The sequence below is a fragment of the Hyla sarda genome, chromosome 6, assembly GCF_029499605.1.
Source record: "Hyla sarda isolate aHylSar1 chromosome 6, aHylSar1.hap1, whole genome shotgun sequence".
Taxonomy (NCBI): domain Eukaryota; kingdom Metazoa; phylum Chordata; class Amphibia; order Anura; family Hylidae; genus Hyla; species Hyla sarda.
The window spans coordinates 44882413-44905173 of NC_079194.1; the positions used below are offsets into that span (position 1 = coordinate 44882413).

At 47.8% G+C, this 22761-nt stretch overlaps 1 protein-coding gene across 7 annotated transcripts in view; it reads left to right on the top strand.

Moving 5' to 3' along the window:
- DUSP12 (dual specificity phosphatase 12) overlaps positions 1-22761 on the top strand; it is a 108911-nt gene that overhangs the window by 55776 nt on the left and 30374 nt on the right. For 2 of the 7 annotated variants that reach the window (XM_056523558.1, XM_056523560.1), the window contains 3 exons: positions 2327-2490; positions 18150-18436; positions 20325-20438. In XM_056523558.1, coding sequence (XP_056379533.1) covers positions 2476-2490; positions 18150-18436; positions 20325-20438 — 416 coding nt within the window. In that variant the 5' untranslated portion in view covers positions 2327-2475. The other 5 variants (XM_056523559.1, XM_056523562.1, XM_056523563.1 and 2 more) reach the window with 5 other exon arrangements.

The window sequence follows — 22761 nt, forward strand, 5'->3', positions numbered from 1 at the left end:
AACACGAACCTGACTACCGACGGGGGGCCTATCCACATCTGGGGGCACCAATACTGCAAGTTGTGCCCCGCTGCAACACATAGGGGACGACTCCGAACAGAGGGGCTCCGGCTGTGACGTCCTGGTGGAGGTAGGAAAGCGGGCTGAAGTCCTTCTGTCACCCCCTATGCCCAACTCCCAGCCTAGCTCCTCCATGAATGGGCAGGTGTCGCCCTCACAGAGCATCCCCTCAATCTTTAGGAGTCCCAGGGGGTCCCCGACCTCTCAATTGTCCTCCCTGGACCAAGAACCTGTAGTGGACCCTGGAAGCCTGGCCCTGGCTCACGGCCTCTCCGACTCAGTGCATGCTGCTGAGGGGTACGGAGAAGCTACACATCTGTCCTTGCCTGCTCAGCCATCACCTGCCATGCCGCATCTTGGACTCTGTGCCCAAACCACTGCACCCCACTTGTCGGTCTGCTCAGGAACTCATTCTTTGCCGCTTAGTTTCCATGGGCAACGGGATGAACTGAGGGACCCGCTGTCCTCATCCCTCCCACCCCCGGCCCAGGCGGTGGCCTTGCTCAAGGGTCACCCTGAACTCCAGGCACTCCTAGCACTCCTGCCCACTAAAAGTGACATATCTGCCATGGCCTTGGAATTGAAACACGCCTGGCGCCAAGACCTGCTGCCCGTCAAGCAAGACGTAGCGGACCTTCAAGGAAGGGTGAGGGCCCTTGAGGACTTTCAATCCAACGCTCTTGATACCATGAGAGACCTGCAATCCACCTTGACCACTCATGCATCCACTCAACAGGCCCTGGTGGAGCACTTAGACGACATCGAAAATAGGAGCCGCCGGAATAATATACGTATCCGTGGTCTCCCGGAAGCCCAGGATCCCAGGATCTATTCCCTACTGTCACCAGGATTTTCAACATGATTCTGGGGCGCCCACCGGAGTCTCGTATCGAACTTGACAGGGCCCATCATGCGCTTCGTGCTCCCAGCAACGATCCCTCGCGTCCACGGGACGTAATCTGCCGTGTACATAAATACGCCTTGAAAGAACAGATAATGCTAAATGTGAGACAGAGGGGTGATGTGGACTTTGATGGGGTTGCCCTGCAACTATACCCGGATCTCTCCAGACGCACCCTCCGACAAAGAGCTCTTCTCCGACCACTGCTGAGACTGCTCCAGGATCGCCATTTGTCTTATGGATGGGGATTTCCATTTGCCCTGCATGCTACGTCTGGTGAAGTTTCAGCTACTCTGAGGGACCCCTCTGACTTGCCCCATTTCCTTACGGCCCTGGGTCTCCCTCCCGTCTCCCTACCGGAATGGATCGATTTCCTGAAAAACCCCTATCCTGCTATGCAGATCCCACTCTCCAGACCCATCCAGAGGACCCCCGCCAGACGCCCCAATCCGGGCTGGCCACAGCTGCAGCGTCTGAGAAGACCCAGACGCCTATCTTCAGGGACTCCCGCTGAACCCTGATTTCAGTGATTACCGAACTTGCATAGTGTATCACTTTGTGCACCTAGGGGACAGTGTTCAGGCCCTAGCTGACACTTACCACCCTCCTCGCCCACTTTAAGGACTCATTAGTAGACCCTACCTCGCTCACTCCCCTGTCCCCCCCCCTCCATGACTACCCACTACCCTCCCTCACATCCACCAATGCCTGCCCCCCCTCCTGTCCCCCCCACCCTCCCATCTCCCGCTTTCCCCCACGCTCCCACCTTCAGCTTTCCCCCCTCTCTCCTCTCCTCCTCCATCTCCCTTCCCATCTCTGGCTCCCCCCCCCCCTCTGCCTGCTCCACTTCCCGCCCCCCCTTCCAGCTTTCCTCCCCACCGGTCACACCCTCCCCTGCTCCTAATGCTCTCGGCCCCACCCTTCCCACACGAGGATCGTGGTCCCTCTACCACCTACTTGATTGCAGCTGACCTCCCCCGACCCGGCTTCCCCCCGGGCTTCCTCTTTGCTGATGTTATAGATCACTACCCTCACACGCCTGTTTGTGTGTGCTCCCCTAGAGGGGCCACCCTTCATACTAGCCCATGGCCGTGGGCGGACTTAGATACCCGACCGCAACAACTACCCCCCCCTACTTTAGCCACTCACTTAGTTGATACTGCCTTCCTCACATACCCCCCCACATAGGTTGGGTGTGCGTTGAGCACACCTGCGAGACAGCTGTCTGATTGCTGTCACCAGTTTCCCTTTGCACCTCTAGTGCTTCCGAACACCGCCTGAATATTTCCTCTGCATAGTACACGGTTACCTCTACTTTTGGCTTGGTTTGCCTTTTTGATATCTGTTTCCTTTATTTCTTCACAGGACCTGTTTCTGACCGACCACTCGTCCTTTGGCCGCTCCTCCTCTGACTGCCTGGTTGCCGCACGGTGGTGAGGACTGATATCAAAATAACCACACTCAACGTCCAGGGGTTCAATGTACCGGAGAAGAGATCTCAGATCCTCTACCATATGCACAAACTGAAGGTTAGCATCCTCTGCTTGCAAGAGACTCATTTTAAGGTGGGCCATATCCCTGACAGACTGAGCAGGTACTTCCCGACATGGTTCCATTGCCCCAAGCCTGACTCACGTTCGAAGGGGGTCTCCATTGGCATACATAGGTCCCTACCCTTCACGTTCCAGGAGTTTAAGACAGATACTGCAGCTAGATACCTTTTTGTTAAGGGTCTTCTCCTGGGCCAGGAGGTAACGATAGCGACGGTATATGCCCCCAATTCTGCTCAGGTCCCTTTTCTCTTGCGGGCCCTAGATGATCTGACTTCCTTTACCCAAGGTATGTTGCTCCTCACAGGAGACTTCAACCTTCCCGTCCACCCGGTGCTGGACGCCTCTGCACGGCGCTCTGCTGTGTCCTGTCGCCAGCTTAGCCGCCTCCGGCAACAACTTCACGCTCTTCAGTTATGCGATGTGTGGCGGCTCCAGCACCCGGGGGAGCGGGACTACACACATTACTCCTCCCCACACAGGACTTATTCAAGATTGGACTATATTTTTCTAACTCACCACCATTTACCGCACCTGACCTCTTCCCAGATAGGTAATCTATTCCTTTCTGACCATGCCCCCGTCCACTGCTCACTAAATGTACCCCTGCTCAGCAAGCCGCAGTACTCGTGGAGGCTCAACGAATCCCTCCTCTTAGATGCTCTGTGCGTCGCTGACCTGAAGAAGGCCATAGCCGACTTCCGGACAGTCCATGAAAACGACCCGACCTCCACACCACTACAGTGGGAGGCATTGAAGTGCGTCTTACGGGGCGTTCTGATTAGCCATGGCTCACGCCTTAAATGAGAAAAAGCTGCTAAGCTTAAGAGCCTGTTGGCGCAACTTAACGCTCTGGAAACACTGCACAAACGGTCCCAGTTGGACTCTACTCTGAGGGAGCTCGTTAGGGTGCGACATGAGATCTGTACATTGCTGAACGACACATACAAACACTACCGCCAAAGATGTTCCAAAGCGTTTTATGAATGGGGCAATAAGCCGAGCAGACTATTGGCCAGGGCTCTGTGTGACCAAAGGGCTGCCTTATACGTCCCATCCATAAAAACACCGCAAGGTGAGAATACGTTTCTCACGTCGGAGATTCTGGAGACCTTCGAACGGTACTACACTGATCTTTACAATCTCCCTCCACGCGCGGCCCTCCCTCAGCCCCCTCTCCCTCAGATCTCACTCTCGGACTACATACGCCAAACTTCTCTCCCCAGACTGCCGCCTGATGTTATCGATGACTTGGAAGCCCCCTTCACCGAAGCGGAAATCGCGGAGGCCATTACTGACTTACCATCCGGTAAAAGCCCCGGTCCCGATGGCTACACAGCCAAATTTTTTAAATCCCTGAAGGCGGAGATTGTCCCCTTTCTCCATGCAGCCTTCAACGACGTCTCTACAGGGGTCGGCTTCCGTTCAGCCTCTCTTACTGCCATAATCACTGTCATACCCAAGGACGATAAGGACCCTGGTCTTTGTGCCAGCTACCGCCCAATATCCCTATTAAACACGGACATCAAACTGTTTGCCAAGCTACTGGCGGACCGACTGGGGGCTGTCCTGGGACCCGTAGTCCACCACGATCAATCAGGTTTCCTTCGCTCAAGAGAGGCTCGCGAGAACACAATCCGGGCTTTCTCAGTCATACACAAGGCTACTGCAGACCGCACGCCATTGATGCTTCTCTCCTTAGACACCGAGAAGGCGTTTGATCGAGTGGACTGGGGGTTTCTGGAGAGCTCGCTGGCTCAAATTGGCCTGGGTCCCTCAATGTTGACCCGTGTGGCTGCTCTGTATAGGGATCCACAGGCTAGGGTGAGGGTTAACGGTGCACTGTCTTCCCCTTTCAAAATCCGGAATGGCACGCGCCAGGGTTGCCCGCTCTCCCCCCTGCTTTATGTTATCTGCATGGAGCATCTTCTGATTGCACTTAGACAAGACCCTGCCATTAAGGGGTTCTCTTCGGGGGGGGATGGGCACCTTTGCTCTGCCTTTGCGGACGATCTGCTCCTATATCTGACCTCCCCTTGCACCTCCTTACCAGCTGTGTCACGCGTTCTCCAGCTCTATTCCCACTTCAGTAATCACCAGATAAACATGTCCAAAAGCACTGCTCTCAACATCACCCTCCCGCAGACTGTGGTAGATAGCCTGAAGCGAGAACACCCCTTTCGCTGGGCTACTGACTCGTTTAGGTACCTAGGGATTCAGGTTCCCAGACAACTGTCCAACGCTTACTCTCTCAATTTCCTTCCCCAGCTATCTACCGTAGAGAGGGATCTTGAGAGATGGTCGAGGGGAACGTTTACCTGGGTATGCAGAACCAATATCCTCAAGATGAATATTCTCCCCAGGTTGTTATACCTGTTTCAGACAGTGCCGATTGCTATCCCCGCCTCATACTTCCGTAGGCTTGACAGATTGTTTACTAGGTTCATCTGGGCCGGGCGGCCGTCGAGGATATCCAGAAGAATTTTGATGAGGCGAAAGCAGGCGGGTGGACTGGCGGTCCCAGACTGTAGAGCCTACTACATAGCAGCCTCTTTGGCACAATACCTGGACTTCCTCCACGGCCGCACGACCAAGAGATGGGTGGGTCTGGAACTCTGCGACGTGGGGCCCCTAGTCTTGGCCTTTCCCTGGCTCCCGCGGGACACAATTACACCAACCACTCTCAGAGCCCTGCCTTGGGTGTCGAGGGAACTTCTGATTGTACTGCGGCACTGCCTGCACACCACTGGTCTCCTGACACCTGATGGCCCCCTCACCCCCTTGTTGGGGAACCCTCGCTTTCCGCCGGGCCTCATGAGCTCCTCTTTCCTAGGGCTGACCGATCCCCCGACCCTCCCCCTGAGAGTCTTCTTGACGGGGACACAACTACGTACATATACTGAACTGGTACCTGACCACTTACAATCCCCCGCTAGATACATGCAATACATGCAGCTCAGACACTTTGTCAACTCTGATGGTGATTCCCTGCATCTAAGTAGGCCCCTCTTGCCCTTTGAGGTGCTGTGCACTTCCACTTCCCCGGTCCCCCGAGCGGTCTCTCAGATATATGGCCTTCTGCTTGACGCGATGGCCCAGGAGCCACCTCGATACACGGGGGCGTGGGAGGTGGAACTGGGCACTACCTTTGCGGCCTCAGACTGGACAGCAGCATTCTCCCTCTGCCATAAAATATTGATCTCCTGTAGGGCCCAAGAGACAAATTATAAAATCATCTCTAGATGGTACAGAGTGCCGTCTGTTCTGAATAAAATGTACCCGACGGTGTCGGCAAATTGTTGGCGATGTGGGGGAGACGTAGGCACCATGTCCCACATATGGTGGTCATGTCCATCCCTGGGCCCCTTCTGGGTGACAGTAGTCTCGCACATACTCCATATAACAGGGATATCCTATCCCAATGATCCTAAGGTTCTGCTGCTGTCGATTCTGCCGTCATCCCGCTGGACTCCGGCCAAGAAATTAGCACGCTTCCTGTTGGTAGCGGCCAGGTCGGTGATTCCCCGGTGCTGGAAAAATAGCACCCCCCCGACAGTGTCTGACTGGTATAGGGAAATTCTTTTTATTTGTCGCATGGAAGAGCTGATGTCTGACTCAAGGGGGACAACCGACAAAAAGGATTTTGTTGAGAAAAGGAAAAAGAACATACAAAAAGCTATATATAAATTGGGTGTTGCCATGATCGTACTGATGCACCGAATAAAAATAACATAATTTTTACCATACAGTGAATGCCAGAAAAAAAATTGAAAGAAAATTTTTTTTTTTTTAACATTTTCACAATATTTTGGAGTTTTTGACAAAAAATGCTACATGAAGCAACAAAGATTTACCACTAATATAAAACCAATATGTAATAAAAAAAACTATCTCAGAATTGCATTGCTAAGTAAAAGCATGTCAGAGGTATTTGGGGTAAGAGACACAGGACAGATTTGAAAAATTGGGCTTGTTATAAAGGTAAAAACAGGCGGTATCCTTAAGGGGTTAAAGTGAGCTCAGCTTTTAAGCCTGTTTCAAAGCCCCATAGTAGGCGCTAAGACCAGCATTTCACACACCAGACCAGTCCTAGAGAAGCATTTCGGGAAATCACATGGTTCACTTCTCGAGTAGAGGTGGGAACAGTCAAGGAGCAAGACAGGGAGGACCATACGTCACGGCATTCACGGCACTTCAATGGGATGCATGATGGGCCGGATCAGCAAATCGGGTCAGCTCAGGTAATGCCATGTCTATGCATGATGGGTTAAATTGATATTAATATAAGTGTTCCCTTTCAGTGTGGCCTGGCTAGCTCCTCACTGAACTTGATAAGCAACCTGACTGAAGAATTTTAGACTTGGCTGTAGACTGTACTAAATGTCCAATTTATCTGAGCAAGCTTCAGGGGTCTTCACGGGGGTGTACCATGGTGAACTTTGCAAGGAGAACTTCCGTTACTTACCTTTCCTTGGATTTTCTGAGACAGTGCTAACTTCAAGAGCATGTAAAAGGAAATCCCCAGATGTGAGTCTGGCGCTGACTAGGCCAGGTTTGGGGGAATAGACGCACCTATGCGTTTCTCCTGTATGCTACCTCTTGTAGTACCCCTGTAGCAGGACATGTGTGGTGTCCCAGTACAGTATTGCATACAGTACCTAGTGTAGAGGACCCCAAAGTCAGAGTAACTACGTTCAGGTAGGGTTCCTCAGGTGGGACAGCCCCTAGTCGCCTCTCCTCAAGTCTATCTTTAATAATAATAAATGTATATATTTAATAATTATATATATATATATTCTATAGTAACGTATAGTACTTACCTTGTTCGGCGTCGCAGGGCCTTCGGTCATGTGACCATGCTAATAACCTCTATGGTATGTTGTAGGACCTTAGGAGGTCCTTGGGTCACGTGTTACCCACAAATCTCTGTAATGGTGATTGACATCAGTATGGACCAATTAGCATTAGTCCAGCCCCTGCCCATATAAGGGAGCTGCGTCCAATTATCGCTCTTTTGGGTTGCTGCTCTTGTGGATGCCGGACTAACAGGACGGTGCTACGCAACTTTCAAAGACACGCTAGGCCTCAAAAACCTGCCGGCCTCAGCGGAACCAAAACCGTGAGTTCAAATCTAAATCCCCGCTAATGCTAGCGTGACTACTGGACCGCAACTAACCCCTAAATCCAGTGGAGCAACGCATAGTGCTAAAAGACTCTTAATGCTAAAGTCCCAACCTTTGTCAATCTCCAAGGAAAGCTGTTGTTATGCTCAGAGACTGTTGTATTATTGAAGCTTGCAGAAAACCTTCAGTAAAAGTTAATACTGTTTCAGAAAACTCTCCGGTTGTGGACAATCTATTCTTATCATCTACCTCCCTATTCCTCTTGGGAAGGGTGGCAGTAGGAAAAGCGTTAATGAGGAACCCCCACCTTGGCATCATGAATAGCAAGGGTTAACAAGCACCCTTTAATTACTGCACAGCTACACTCCCCATACCCTACATCCCCCAGGCTATCACACATGTTATACAGGTACCAGCTTTGATGCCTTTGGTTGAACAAATTGAAGCTGTAGGCAGACTCCCTCTGAAGGTGAGAGAGCTGAAGGGCAGGTGTGCTCTCTTCTATGGCCAGGGTCAGACTAGACCATACATGTGATTTAGGATCCTCCCCTATCCCTAGGGATTAGGTAGGGTAACCACTAGGGATGCACCGATACATATCGGCCGAAAATAGATGTTTCGGGGAAATGCCGAAACAACAAAAAATGTGCCGATAATGACCCACCTCCCCTGCCCGCCCACAGCACAAGTTACAAACACTGCCAGTGGCAGAGGCACTCGTGGGGGGGTGCAGGGGGGGCCGGCTGCAACATCTGGGGGGGGGGCACTTCTTTTTATGTGCCCGGGCCGGCTCCCGTGTGTGGCTGCCGGCCAGCGCATATAAAACCTAATACTGTATACTAAAAACCAGGGGGCCTCCAGCTGTTGTGAAACTACAACTCCCAGCATGCCCGGCCCGGCAAAATCTTTTCGGGACATAAGGATTTCCGCCGGTCACTCACCATTCCCCGGTGTCCTCCTGCGATCCTCCTTCGGTCCTTCGCTTCTCCGCCTCTATGGTCGTACGTACGGGACGTCGCTGACGTCCTGTGCGTACAACCATAGAGACGCAGGAGGACCGCAGGATCGTCGCAGGAGAACGCGCGCTGGCCGGGGCCTGGTAAGTGACAGCGTCATCTTCTTGAGTGTTCCGGTCACCGCTCCTCCGGTCCCGGCACCTACTGCTATGGTCCATAGGCCATAGCAGTAGATGTGACCCCGGGCCAGAGGAGCGGTGACCGGAACACTGTGGGGGCAGCAGTACAGATATACAGCCTCCAGCCATACACTGTATATGGCTGGAAGCTGTATGTCTGTGGGGTGGAGGGAAGCTGCCTACTATTGTGGGGGAGCTGCCTAATATTGTTGGGGGGTAGCTGCCTACAAATGTGGGGGGAGCTGCCTAATATTGTGGGGGGGAGCTGCCTACAAATGTGGGGGGAGCTGCCTAATATTGTTGGGGGGAGCTGCCTACAAATGTGGGGGGGCTGCCTAATATTGTTGGGGGGGAGCTGCCTACAAATGTGGGGGGAGCTGCCTAATATTGTTGGGGGGGAGCTGCCTACAAATGTGGGGGAGCTGCCTACAAATTTGGGGGAGCTGCCTAATATTGTGTGGGGGAGCTGCCTAATATTGTGGGGGAGCTGCCTAATATTGTGTGGGGGAGCTGCCTAATATTGTGGGGGAGCTGCCTAATATTGTGGGGGGGGGCTGCCTAATATTGTGGGGGGGAGCTGCCTAATATTGTGGGGGGGGGAGCTGCCTACAAATGTGGGGGGAGCTGCCTACAAATGTGGGGGGTGCTGCCTAATATTGTTGTGGGGAGCTGCCTAATATTGTTGTGGGGAGCTGCCTAATATTGTGGGGCGCTGCCTAATATTGTGGGGGAACTGCCTACTATTGTGGGGGAAATGCTGACCTAATGTGGGGGAGCTGCCTACTATTGTGGGGGAGCTGCCTACTATTGTGGGGGAACTGCTGACCTAATATTGTTGGGGGGAGCTGCCTAATATTGTGGGGGAACTGCCTACTATTGTGGGGGAAATGCTGACCTAATGTGGGGGAGCTGCCTACTATTGTGGGGGAGCTGCCTACTATTGTGGGGGAGCTGCCTATTAATGTGGGGGAGCTGCCTATTAATGTGGGGGAACTCCCGACCTAATGTGGGGGAGCTGGCAATCTAATGTGGGGGAATCTAATGAGCGGAGCGCTGCATTTTACCAGAAGACGGGGAGAAGTTATTTTCGGTTTCGGTATCGGTTTCGGCCGGACAATTTTTTTTATTTCGGTTTCGTTTCGGTTCTGAAATTTCCATTTCGGTGCACCTCTAGTAACCACATTTCCTAACTGCCAATCAGGGACACTTACTTTCACAAGTGCATTTCATCAAACTTATACGTGAGACTGGCAAAAACGATGGCGTCGTGGAACATTTTTTCCTAAAACGCTATGTTGACAACTGGGTGTTGACACTGAGAATGACAAAACCCGATGGTCAATCAATTACAAAAAAATAAAATTAAAATTAAAAAAAAGGAAAAAACAGAGAAAATGCAAAATACAGAAAATATATTCCAGAATTATATTTACTAAAAACAGCCGAAAGATAGAACAGGTCCCCTACGCTAAATACTGTTTCTCTAAATCAGTGTTTCCCAACCAGGGTGCCCCCAGCTGTTGCAAAACTACATCTCCCAGCATGCCCGGACAGCCGAAGGGGAAACGCCTCTTCCCAGTCTGTGAATCTGACTGAGCAGAAGTATCAAGGTAGAAAACTAAAAAACAATGAAAATAAAGGCAGGGGGTGGTTTATCATGATGGGGCAGTGAACTGGGAGGATTATAGCATTTAACAAGATCATGAGAAGTACTCTTTAACAAATCTCTTACAGTGAGAATAGACTTTTGGGTAGAAAATGTTGCAACCCCCCCCCCCCCCCCACACACACACACACACTCTATATTTAGGCCTCAGTGCACGCAGGCATTATATAATGATGCAGAAAAATACATGTGCATTGTAATAAACTTAGAATGGTAGACTTTAGACACAACAGAAAACTTTTGTCACTACAGTGTTCAGAGTAGCAACAGGTGACTCTGTTTTGGGACATCACACTATATACACATACAGTTCTGTACTGCATGCTTTATACACACACAGCTCGGTACCGCAGGCTATACACACTCACAGTGCAGTGTGAGGTAGTATTATAATCAGAGGGTGCAGTGTGTAGTAGTATTATATGCAGAGTGTGTAGTGTGTGGCCGTATTTCATTCAGAGGGTAATGTGTGGAAGTATTATAATCAGAGCGTACAGTGGGTGGTAGTATTATATTTATAGGGCACAGTGTGTGGTAGTATATTATTCAAAGGGCACAGAGTGTGGCAGTATTATATTTAGAGGGCACAGTGTGCAGCAGTATTATATTCAAGGGGCACAGTATGTAGCAGGATGATATTCAGAGGATACAGAGTTTGGCAGTATTATATTAAGGGGGAACAGTTTGTGGCAAGGTTATATTCAAAGGGTATGGTGTATGACAGTGTTAGATTCAGAGGGTGCAGTGTGTGGTAGTATTATATTCAGGGGGTGCAGTGTGTAGTAGTATTATATTCAGGGGGTGCAGTGTGTGGCCGCATTATATTCAGAGGGCACAGTGTGTAGTAGTACTGAGGGCAGAGTATGTGGCAGCATTATATTCAGAGGGCGCAGTGTGTTTTAGTGTTAAGGGCACAGTGAGGCAGTAGAATATTCAAAGGGTGCAGTTGCGGCTGTGGCACTATTATATTCAGAGGGTGCAGTGTGTTGAAGTATAATCAGAGCGTACAGTCTGTGGCAGTATTATATTCAGAGGGCGTAGTGGGTGGTAGTATTATATTCAGAGTGCGCAGTGTGTGGTTGTATTATATTCAGAGGGTGCAGGGTCTGGTAGTATTATATTCAGAGGGCACAGTGTGTGGTAGTATTATATTCAGAGGTCGCAGTGTGGGGTAGTATTATATTATATTCAGAGGGCACAGTGTGTGATAGTATTATATTCAGAGGGTACAGTGTGGGGTAGTATTATATTCAGAGGGCACAGTGTGTGGTAGTATTATATTCAGAGGGCGCAGTGGGTGGTAGTATTATATTCAGAGGGCTCAGTGTGTGGTAGTATATTCAGAGGGCACAGTGCAGCACAAAGCTGTGCTTGTGTATAGAGCATACGATACAGAACTGTGTGTGTTTTAAGCATACAGTGCAGAGCTGTGTGTGTATAGAATGTATAGTGCTGAGCTGTGTGTATAGAGCGTATAGTGCTGAGCTGTGTGTATAGAGCGTATAGTGCAGACCTATGCTTGTGTATAGAGCATACGATACAGAGCTGTGTGTATAGATCATACGGTGCAGAGCTGTGTGTATAAATCATACGGTGCAGAGCTGTGTGTGTATAGATCATACGGTGCAGAGCTGTGTGTATAAATCATACGGTGCAGAGCTGTGTGTGTATAGATCATACGGTGCAGAGCTGTGTGTGTATAGATCATACGGTGCAGAGCTGTTTGTATAGATCATATGGTGCAGAGATGTGTGTGTATAGATCATACGGTGCAGAGCTGTTTGTATAGATCATATGGTGCAGAGATGTGTGTGTATAGATCATAAGGTGCAGAGCTGTGTGTGTATAGATCATACGGTGCAGAGCTGTGTGTGTATAGATCATATGGTGCAGAGATGTGTGTGTATAGATCATACGGTGCAGAGCTGTGTGTGTATAGATCATACGGTGCAGAGCTGTGTGTATAGATCATACGTGCAGAGCTCTGTGTGTATAGATCATAAGGTACAGAACTGTGTGTATATAGATCATACGGTGCAGAGGTGTGTGTGTATAGATTATAGGGTGCAGAGCTGTGTGTATAGATTATACGGTGCAGAGCTGTGTGTGTATAAATCATACGGTGCAGAGCTGTGTGTGTATAGATTATACGGTGCAGAGCTGTGTGTATATAGTATATGATGCAGAGCTATGTGTATAGATCATACGTTGCAGAGCTGTGTGTGTATAGATCATACGGTGCAGAGATGTGAGTATATAGTATATGGTGCAGAGCTGTGTGTGTATAGATCATACAGTGCAGAGCTGTGAGTATATAGTATATGGTGTAGAGCTGTGTGTGTATAGATCATATGGTGCAGAGCTGTGTGTATAGATCATATGGTGCAGAGCTGTGAGTATATAGTATATGGTGCAGAGCTGTGTGTGTATAGATCATATGGTGCAGAGCTGTGAGTATATAGTATATGGTGCAGAGCTGTGTGTATAGATCATACGGTGCAGAGCTGTGAGTATATAGTATATGGTGCAGAGCTGTGTGTGTATAGATCATATGGTGCAGAGCTGTGAGTATATAGTATATGGTGCAGAGCTGTGTGTATAGATCATACGGTGCAGAGCTGTGAGTATATAGTATATGGTGCAGAGCTGTGTGTGTATAGATCATATGGTGCAGAGATGTGTGTATATAGTATATGGTGCAGAGCTGTGTGTGTATAGATCATATGGTGCAGAGCTGTGAGTATATAGTATATGGTGCAGCTGTGGGTGTATAGATCATACGGTGCAGAAATGTGTGTATGTGGTATATAGTTCAGAGCTGTGTGTGTATAGATCAAATGGTGCAGAGCTGTGAGTATATAGTATATGGTGCAGAGCTGTGTGTGTATAGATCATATGGTGTAGAGCTGTGAGGATATAGTATATGGCGCAGAGCTGTGTGTGTATAGATCATACGGTGCAGAAATGTGTGTATGTAGTATATAGTGCAGAGCTGTGTGTATATAGATCATATGGTGTAGAGCTGTGAGTATATAGTATATGGTGCAGAGATGTGTGTGTATAGATCAAATGGTGCAGAGCTATGAGTATATAGTATATGGTACAGAGCTGTGTGTGTATAGATCATACAGTGCAGAGATGTGTGAATATAGTATATGGTGCAGAGCTGTGTGTGTATAGATCATATGGTGCAGAGCTGTGTGTGTATAGATCATATGGTGCAGAGCTGTGTGTATATAGTATATGGTGCAGAGCTGTGTGTATATAGTATATGGTGCAGAGCTGTGTGTGTATAGTATACAGTGAAGAGCTGTGTGTATATAGTATATGGTGCAGAGCTGTGTGTATATAGTATATGGTGCAGAGCTGTGTGTATATAGTATATGGTGCAGAGCTGTGTCCATATAGATCATACGGTGCAGAGCTGTGTGTATAGATCATACGGTGCAGAGCTGTGTGTATATAGTATATGGTGCAGAACTGTGTGTATAGATGATATGGTGCAGAGCTGTGTGTATATAGTATATGGGGCAGAGCTGTGTGTATAGATCATATGGTGCAGAGCTGTGTGTATATAGTATATGGTGCAGAGCTATGTGTATATAGTATATGGTGCAGAGCTGTGTGTATATATCATACGGTGCAGAGCTGTGTGTATATAGTATACAGTGCAGTGCTGTGTGTATAGATCATACGGTGCAGAGCTGTGTGTATATAGTATACAGTGCAGTGCTGTGTGTATATAGATCATACGGTGCAGAGCTGTGTGTATATAGTATACAGTGAAGTGCTGTGTGTATATAGTATACGGTGCAGAGCTGTGTGTATATATCATACGTGCAGAGCTGTGTGTATAGATCATACGGTGCAGAGCTGTGGGTATATAGTATACAGTGCAGTGCTGTGTGTATAGATCATACGGTGCAGAGCTGTGTGTATATAGTATACGGTGCAGAGCTGTGTATATAGATCATACGGTGCAGAGCTGTGTGTATATAGTATACTGTGCAGAGCTGTGTGTGTATAGATCATACGGTGCAGAGCTGTGTGTATATAGTATACGGTGCAGAGCTGTGTATATAGATCATAGGGTGCAGAGCTGTGTGTATATAGTATACTGTGCAGAGCTGTGTGTATAGATCATACGGTGCAGAGCTGTGTGTATATAGTATACAGTGCAGTGCTGTGTGTGAATAGATCATATGGTGCAGAGCTGTGTGTATATAGTATACGGTGCAGAGCTGTGTGTATATATCATACGGTGCAGAGCTGTGTGTATATAGTATACAGTGCAGTGCTGTGTGTATATAGTATACTGTGCAGAGCTGTGTGTATAGATCATACGGTGCAGAGCTGTGTGTATATAGTATACAGTGCAGTGCTGTGTGTGTATAGATCATACGGTGCAGAGCTGTGTGTATATAGTATACAGTGCAGTGTGTATAGATCATACGGTGCAGAGCTGTGTGTATTTAGTATACTGTGCAGAGCTGTGTGTATAGATTATACGGTGCAGAGCTGTGTGTATATAGTATACAGTGCAGAGCTGTGTGTGTATAGATCATATGGTGCAGAGCTGTGTGTATATAGTATCCGGTGCAGAGCTGCGTGTATATAGTATACGGTGCAGAGCTGTGTATATAGATCATACGGTGCAGAGTTGTGTGTATATAGTATACAGTGCTGTGTGTGTATAGATCATATGGTGCAGAGCTGTGTGTATATAGTATATGGTGCAGAGCTGTGTGTATATAGTATACGGTGCAGAGCTGTGTATATAGATCATATGGTGCAGAGCTGTGTGTATATAGTATACAGTGCAGTGTTGTGTGTATAGATCATACGGTGCAGAGCTGTGTGTATATAGTATACGGTGCAGAGCTGTGTGTATAGATCATATGGTGCAGAGCTGTGTGTATATAGTATACGGTGCAGAGCTGCGTGTATAGATCATACGGTGCAGAGCTGTGTGTATATAGTATACGGTGCAGAGCTGTGTATATAGATCATACAGTGCAGAGTTGTGTGTATATAGTATACAGTGCTGTGTGTGTATAGATCATATGGTGCAGAGCTGTGTGTATATAGTATATGGTGCAGAGCTGCGTGTATATAGTATATGGTGCAGAGCTGTGTGTATATAGTATATGGTGCAGAGCTGTGTGTATATAGTATACAGTGCAGAGCTGTGTATATAGATCATATGGTGCAGAGCTGTGTGTATATAGTATACAGTGCAGTGTTGTGTGTATAGATCATACGGTGCAGAGCTGTGTGTATATAGTATACGGTGCAGAGCTGTGTGTATAGATCATACGGTGCAGAGCTGCGTGTATATAGTATACTGTGCAGAGCTGTATTTGTCATGCACTTCACACATCTTTGGGAGGAAATGTTTATAGCACTAAAAAGATTGTAGCAACACATCCTGCAGTCTGACCCCTCCCACACATGTGACAGGTCACATGGTCGTGACATCATCAAAGGGTCTCCTGTGCACTAGGATGTACCATGTGAGAGGCGTCTGTGGGTGAGTTACACATGGGCACATATGGCAGAGCTGTCCTCAGCGTGGCACATAGAGGGGCCCATGCACACTGCACATTCTGCTCCGACTACCATTCATCTCTATTGGATTCTGCTGGAAGTTCTGTAGCGAAATTTCTGAAGTATGCATGGGCCCTAAGGGTGCACAGTATATATAACGGTATATATATATATATATATATATATATATATATGTCACAGGGATTTATGGAGATGCTATAGAACTGTGCAGAGCAGACTGAACCAACCAGGGCACCTCCAGCTGTTGCGAAACTACAACTCCCAGCATGCCCGGACAGCCGAAGGCTGTCCGGACATGCTGGGAGTTGTAGTTTTGCAACAGCTGGAGGCGCCCTGGTTGGGAAAGACTGTTGTAAAGCCTAGAATGCATGGGCCTTCAGGAGGTTCTAGGCTCTACCTATATAGTTGCCATTCATTTGCAGGGAATATTGATACCTCTGTATATACGTCCACTCTATATAGGCGTTCTTACATTAGGAACTATGAAAGGGAACCTTATATGACAGTTTTTCGTCAACCTGTGTGTATTCAGACCTTAAAAACTTTATCTCCCAGCATGTAGTTTTCCAACAGCTGGAGACCCGTAGATTGGGGAACTACAACTCCCAGCATGACCTGACAACGCAGTCCTGACATCTCGGCCTCAGGACTGCAATGAAACATGATAAAATGTAGGTATCCGCCCTTCTCCATGTATATCCCTTATACCATTATAAGACTTATGACATCACAGGAGCAACACCTGCAGGGAAGGGTCATGTGACATAAATTCTGAAGCTTCTTTACTCATAACTCTTCATTAGGCCGTTCCTCCTTTATTCCTCCTGGAACTGTATTAACAAATTGGCAGTTGGGTGTTCCTGGTTGGGGGTCGTGTCCCTGCACTGTCCGTTACTGTCCAATCAGAGCTGGCAGCATTAGACTGTGTACGGACACACACAGTTCTCAACTTATTCAGAATTGGTCAGGCGGAGTTACAGAGGAACATCACAAAACCGCTATAGGAAAAAGTGCTACAGAATTGTTATATCATGGGGAATATATGTATTTACTAGAACAGGCGGGTCAGGGGAGGTCACAGGTCCTTTAAATCACATGAAATACCAGTTTTGTAGTACAAGAACTATCCCAGTTTGAGGAATGGGAATAGTTGTATTACAGTCACACAGATGTCTTGTATTCTCCTAACACAGTGTTGACCAATGTGCCTCCAGCTGTTGCAAAAGTACAACTGCCAGCATGCCTGGACAGCCTACGGCCCTGCTTGTCCTCGGTGCACAGAGCCCCGCTTGTCCTCGGTTTACAGAGTCCTGCTTGTCCTCGGTGCACGGAGCCCCGCTTGTCCTCATTGTACAGAGTCGCGCTTGTCCTCGGTGTACAGAGCCCCGCTTGTCCTCGGTGTACAGAGCCCCGCTTGTCCTCGGTGTACAGAGCCCCGCTTGTCCTCGGTGTACAGAGCCCCGCTTGTCCTCGGTGTACAGAGCCCCGCTTGTCCTCGGTGTACAGAGCCCCGCTTGTCCTCGGTGTACAGAGCCCCGCTTGTCCTCGGTGTACGGAGCCCCGCTTGTCCTCGGTGTACGGAGCCCCGCTTGTCCTCGGTGTACGGAGCCCCCCTTGTCCTCGGTGGACGGAGCCCCGCTTGTCCTCGGTGGACGGAGCCCCATATCTTGCCCTCGGTGGACGGAGCCCCATATTTTGCCCTCGGTGGACGGAGCCCCATATTTTGTCCTCGGTGGACGGAGCCCCATATTTTGTCCTCGGTGGACGGAGCCCCATATTTTGTCCTCGGTGGACGGAGCCCCACATCTTGCCCTCGGTGGACGGAGCCCCACATCTTGCCCTCGGTGGACGGAGCCCCACATCTTGCCCTCGGTGGACGGAGCCCCATATCTTGCCCTCGGTGGACGGAGCCCCATATCTTGCCCTCGGTGGACGGAGCCCCATATCTTGCCCTCGGTGGACGGAGCCCCATATCTTGTCCTCGGGGGACGGAGCCCCATATTTTGTCCTGCGGAGAAACACAGGCAATAGCTGCAGGAACAACATTTTTTTCACCCAAAAATATACACATTTTTTAACCAATGATAAATGATAAAAATGATATCTTTTTTCATAATGCATATTTATTTATTTATTTACCTTATAGGACAGCCTGTCACCTCTGAACGTTTCCAAGATGATCTGTGTTCTCCCAGGCCTGTATATTGGCGGTGTCCCTGACGTTACAGATGTTCAGTCCTTACAGGCCTCTGGCATAACCCACATATTGACTGTAGACAGCGCAGAGCCGAAGGACCTACCGCCCTCACTTCAGAAGATGTTTATTCGTCTTTTGGATGATTCCAGCGCGGACCTTCTAAGCTATTTGCCTGAATGTTTAACATTTTTAACAAGTGCTCTGGAAACGCCAGGATCATGTGTGCTGGTGCATTGGTGAGTTATGGGAAATATACAAATACCTTCATCAATACTGCGAGTAGACTTCACAGGATAAATGGGTTATTCTGGGATAAAACCATATTATTCATAAAAAAATTGGACTTTGTTTGCTTATTTAGTGCAGCATAGGCCATTATTAGAGAATAATGTAGAGGTTCTTGTGTGTGCCTTGTGCTTACCTGTTGAAGCTGATGTGGCAAGCATGAGGTTTCAATCATACTCATTGCACTCGGAATCGGAGAAAGGATTTCCCAATGCTGCCTAAATTTTCCATGAACCCTCTGGCTTTGCAGAGACAGGGTGTGGAGTCTTTTTTTATTTATTTATTTTTATTTTTTCATTTCAATTCTTTATTTATGTTTTACACAGAAACATAAAAAAATATAGCTCCAAGAAAAAAGGAGCATCGCAATCATAATGAACAGATGTGATATAACATTCATAACAATAACAAGACAAAACAATCCTATCACACAGAAGAGAAAAATATGAGTCAAAAGGAAGCCGATAATTAATAATATACATATAATAACATGGGAAAAGGAGAAAAAAAAAAAATACATATCCTAATACTCGCTGAGGTTCCTTATACTAGATCAGCCCCCTTACTCCCTCTATCAGGTTGTGTCCTCCGCACGCCTAAACATTCCAGTGGAAAACTTTTTATTTTTATTTAATTGTTTTTAAATCAACTGGTGCCAGAAAGTTAAACAGATTTGTAATTTACTTCTATTAAAAAATCTTAATTCTTCCAGTAATTTTTAGCTGCTGAATACTACAAAGGAAATTATTATCTTTTTGGAACACAGAGCTCTCTGCTGACATCACGAGCACAGTGCTCTCTGCTGACATCTCTGTCCATTTTAGGAACTGTCCATAGCAGTATATGTTTTCTATGGGGATTTTCTTCTACTCTTTTTACTCTGGACAGTCCCCAAAATGGGCAGATATGTCAGCAGAGAGCACTGTGCTCGTGATGTCAGAAGAGAGCTCTGTGTTCCAAAAAGAAAATAATTTCCTCTGTAGTATTCAGTAGCTAATAAGTACTGGAAGGATTAAGATTTTTTAAAAGTTATTTTCAAATCTGTTTAACTTTCTGGCTCAACTTTCTGGCTTCTGTGAGAAAGTGGTAGATAATAGTCAAGTGGCCTATCGGCATATTATCCAGCGTCAAAAATTAAAGTGCCACCTCAGAACCCCATGGAATGGAGAAAGGGAGTAGATGGTCATGGAAAGCCTTAAAGGGGTACTCCGCTGCTCAGCGTTTGAAACAAACTGTTCCGAACGCTGGAGCCAGCGGCGTGAACTTGTGATGTCATAACCCCGCCCCCTCACGATGGGGAGAGTGGCTATGACTTCACAAGCTACCGGCTCCAGCATTCGGAACAGTGTGTTTCAAACTCTGAACAGCGGAGTACCCTTTAATACTAAGCTCAAAAGGGCCAATACGTTCACACGTCCACCAGATATGCATTAATGTACCAAAGGCCTTGCCACAACTCCAGCAATTCCTGGAGGATGAAGGGTATATTTTGGCAAGCCGATCGGGGGTGTAATGCTACCTATATAATAGTTTACGTGAGGATTCAAAATGGTTAGCACATCTAGAAAGTTATTTATGTATGTCAAAAGTGAACCTCCACTGGAGGGCGTGGCTTCTTGTCACTGCACCTGGGGGTCTAATTACCTACTACAGCAGCTGAAACTCACAAGTGGGTTAGGTTCAGTTCACAATATGTTCAGTTTTGCTGCATTTTCTTGCTCAAAGTGCATTTTTTAGCGAAAGGGCTTAGAACGTGTGTGGGGCATAAACCCCTTAAGTATGCTCTCTATCATCCTTCTAGCACTTACAGCCCAACCCATGCCGTTTCTTTTTTATCAGCCATGCTGGGATGAGCCGAAGTGCAGCTGTGATTGTGGCATACATGATGAACACTGCGAGATGTCCATACGAAGAGGCGTACCGGAGACTGCAAAACAAAAAGTCTGACGTTAAGTATGTTCTACAAAAGATTTCATAACCTACATCTATATATTTAAAGCGTACCTGTCGCATCACATAAAAAATCCTGCTTCTTTATGTTACTCACTAGGTCATGCAGATGCTTTACATGTCTTTTTAATGTGTCTAGCTTCTGTATGTGGCTCACAAATCACTTTGTTCTGCTGCTCACTCATCCTGAAACCCACTGCTTAGGAAGGGGCGTGTCCGAAGCAAATTCTGAGCCCACCCTCACTCACCATACATTCACTTCCTCCCTGAGTCTGCTGTGCTGTATTGGGTCTCTTCATCCAATCACTGCAGGCTGCTCTGTAACCCCCTCCTTTCTTTTTTCATTCTGCAGTCTGATAGGACAGGAGTGAGCATGGAGTATTGCTAGTTCCACCCTCACTTCCTGGGCTTTGTCCCTGCCTGGGCTTCAGCTAGGACAAAGATAATGCGGCAGCCAAACAGGATTGTGTTCTGATGGTATGGGGACTCCTTGTGGTCTTTTTTTTGTATCAGCCATGATTTCTATAAATTTTTTTTAATGAAGTATATTAGAAAGGTTAATGTTTTGCCAAGATGTACATTATATAAAAAGTTTTTATTCTGACAGTGCTCATTAAATGCCGTATAAAGAGAATGATATGATGTAACACTACAGAAATACTGACTGGTTCTAACCTAGGCTAGGCTCATGTATGTGTTTGGCGTTCGTTCATGTAGATCAATGTTTCCTAACCAGGGCGCCTTCAGCTGTTGCAAAACTACAACTCCCAGCATGCCCGGACAGCCTTTGTCTGTCCGGGCATACTGGGAGTTGTAGTTTTGCAACAGCTGGAGACGCCCTGGTTGGGAAACACTGATGTAGATGAACAGATCCTAGTATAGGAATACTCTCTTGATTGCATCACCATAGGCCTCAATGTAAATTTTGAATATATGAATAGCGATTGCACCATTTTTTAAATTTTTTTATTTAGTCTTGGGCACCGATGACCCCGACGTCCATTCACTTGCTTCTTCCTTGGAGCACCTTATCACTACACACTAGGAACATTCCCACAAGACCCGGCCCTTTTGGGGATACTCTGGTCCTGTTGTCTCGATATCACAATTTGTCACAGTCGCTCGGATCCATACACTCTGCCCATTTTTCCTGCATCCAACACATGATCTGCGAAAAAATGACTTATCACTTGGAGCCTAATGTATCCCAGTCAATGACAGGCGCCATTGTCACCAGATTTTCTATGTTATTTACTTGACCTTAAAGGAGAACTCCAGAATATAAAAATTGTTCCCCATACTGCCGACAGTAAAAAAAATAAAGATGTACATACCTTCCTTCGCTCCCCTGGGGCCTCCGGTAACCGGCTCCGGTCTCCGCCGTGATCCTCTTCCTGGTTGCCGGTGGTCGGCGAGTCATACCGCACTCAGCCAATTACCGGCCGCGGTGAAGTCCCGACTCGGCTGGCGATAGGCTGAGCGGCAGTGTGAGAACACTTCAGGACACAAAATTCTTCACTACACTGCCACCTGCTGATGGGGCCGAAAACGTCACACTGCCGCTCAGCCTATCGCCGGCCGAGTCGGGACTTCACTGCGGCCGGTGATTGGCTGAGTGTGGTATGACTCGCCGACCACCGGCAACCAGGAAGAGGATCACGGCGGAGACCGGAGCCGGTTACCGGAGGCCCCGGGGGAGCGAAGGAAGGTATGTACATCTTTATTTTTTTTACTGCCGGCAGTATGGGGGACAATTTTTATTTCTCTATCGACTCCATTGGGGGACACAGACCGTGGGAGTATGCTGCTGTCTCTAGGAGGTATGACACTATGGTAACAAAAAAAGTCGGCTCCTCCCAGCAGGATATACCCGCCTCCAGGCCCTGAGCTAATCAGTTTAAGCTTAGTGTCTGAAGGAGGTGGACATGGTCTGGATTTCTCCAGACCAGGTCTTATGTTTTATTATTTTCCGAGTTAGGGAATGTGTTAGTTTTTTATTCCTTTTTCTTTCATGTTTTCAGGTGGGGACTCAGGAACTGCTGCTCACTGTTTCCCCATTGTGAGTAAGGGGGCACAGACATTGCGTATATGCGCTGTTAACCCCCTCTCGCCAACGGTCAGCGCCTGGGGTTGTACCTCATGGGTCCGGGTCCCCCTATTCCCTGCTCGCCTCGCTCGCACATGGTAGCTCGGCGTGATGCAGGTAACAAAAGCTGACTGAAGACCTCGCAGAAGACTCCATTAGGTAAGTTCTTCTGACTGAGGTGAATATATATTTTCTCCCTTAGGTGCTGACTTGCAACCTCTGGAGACCATCATTTTTTGG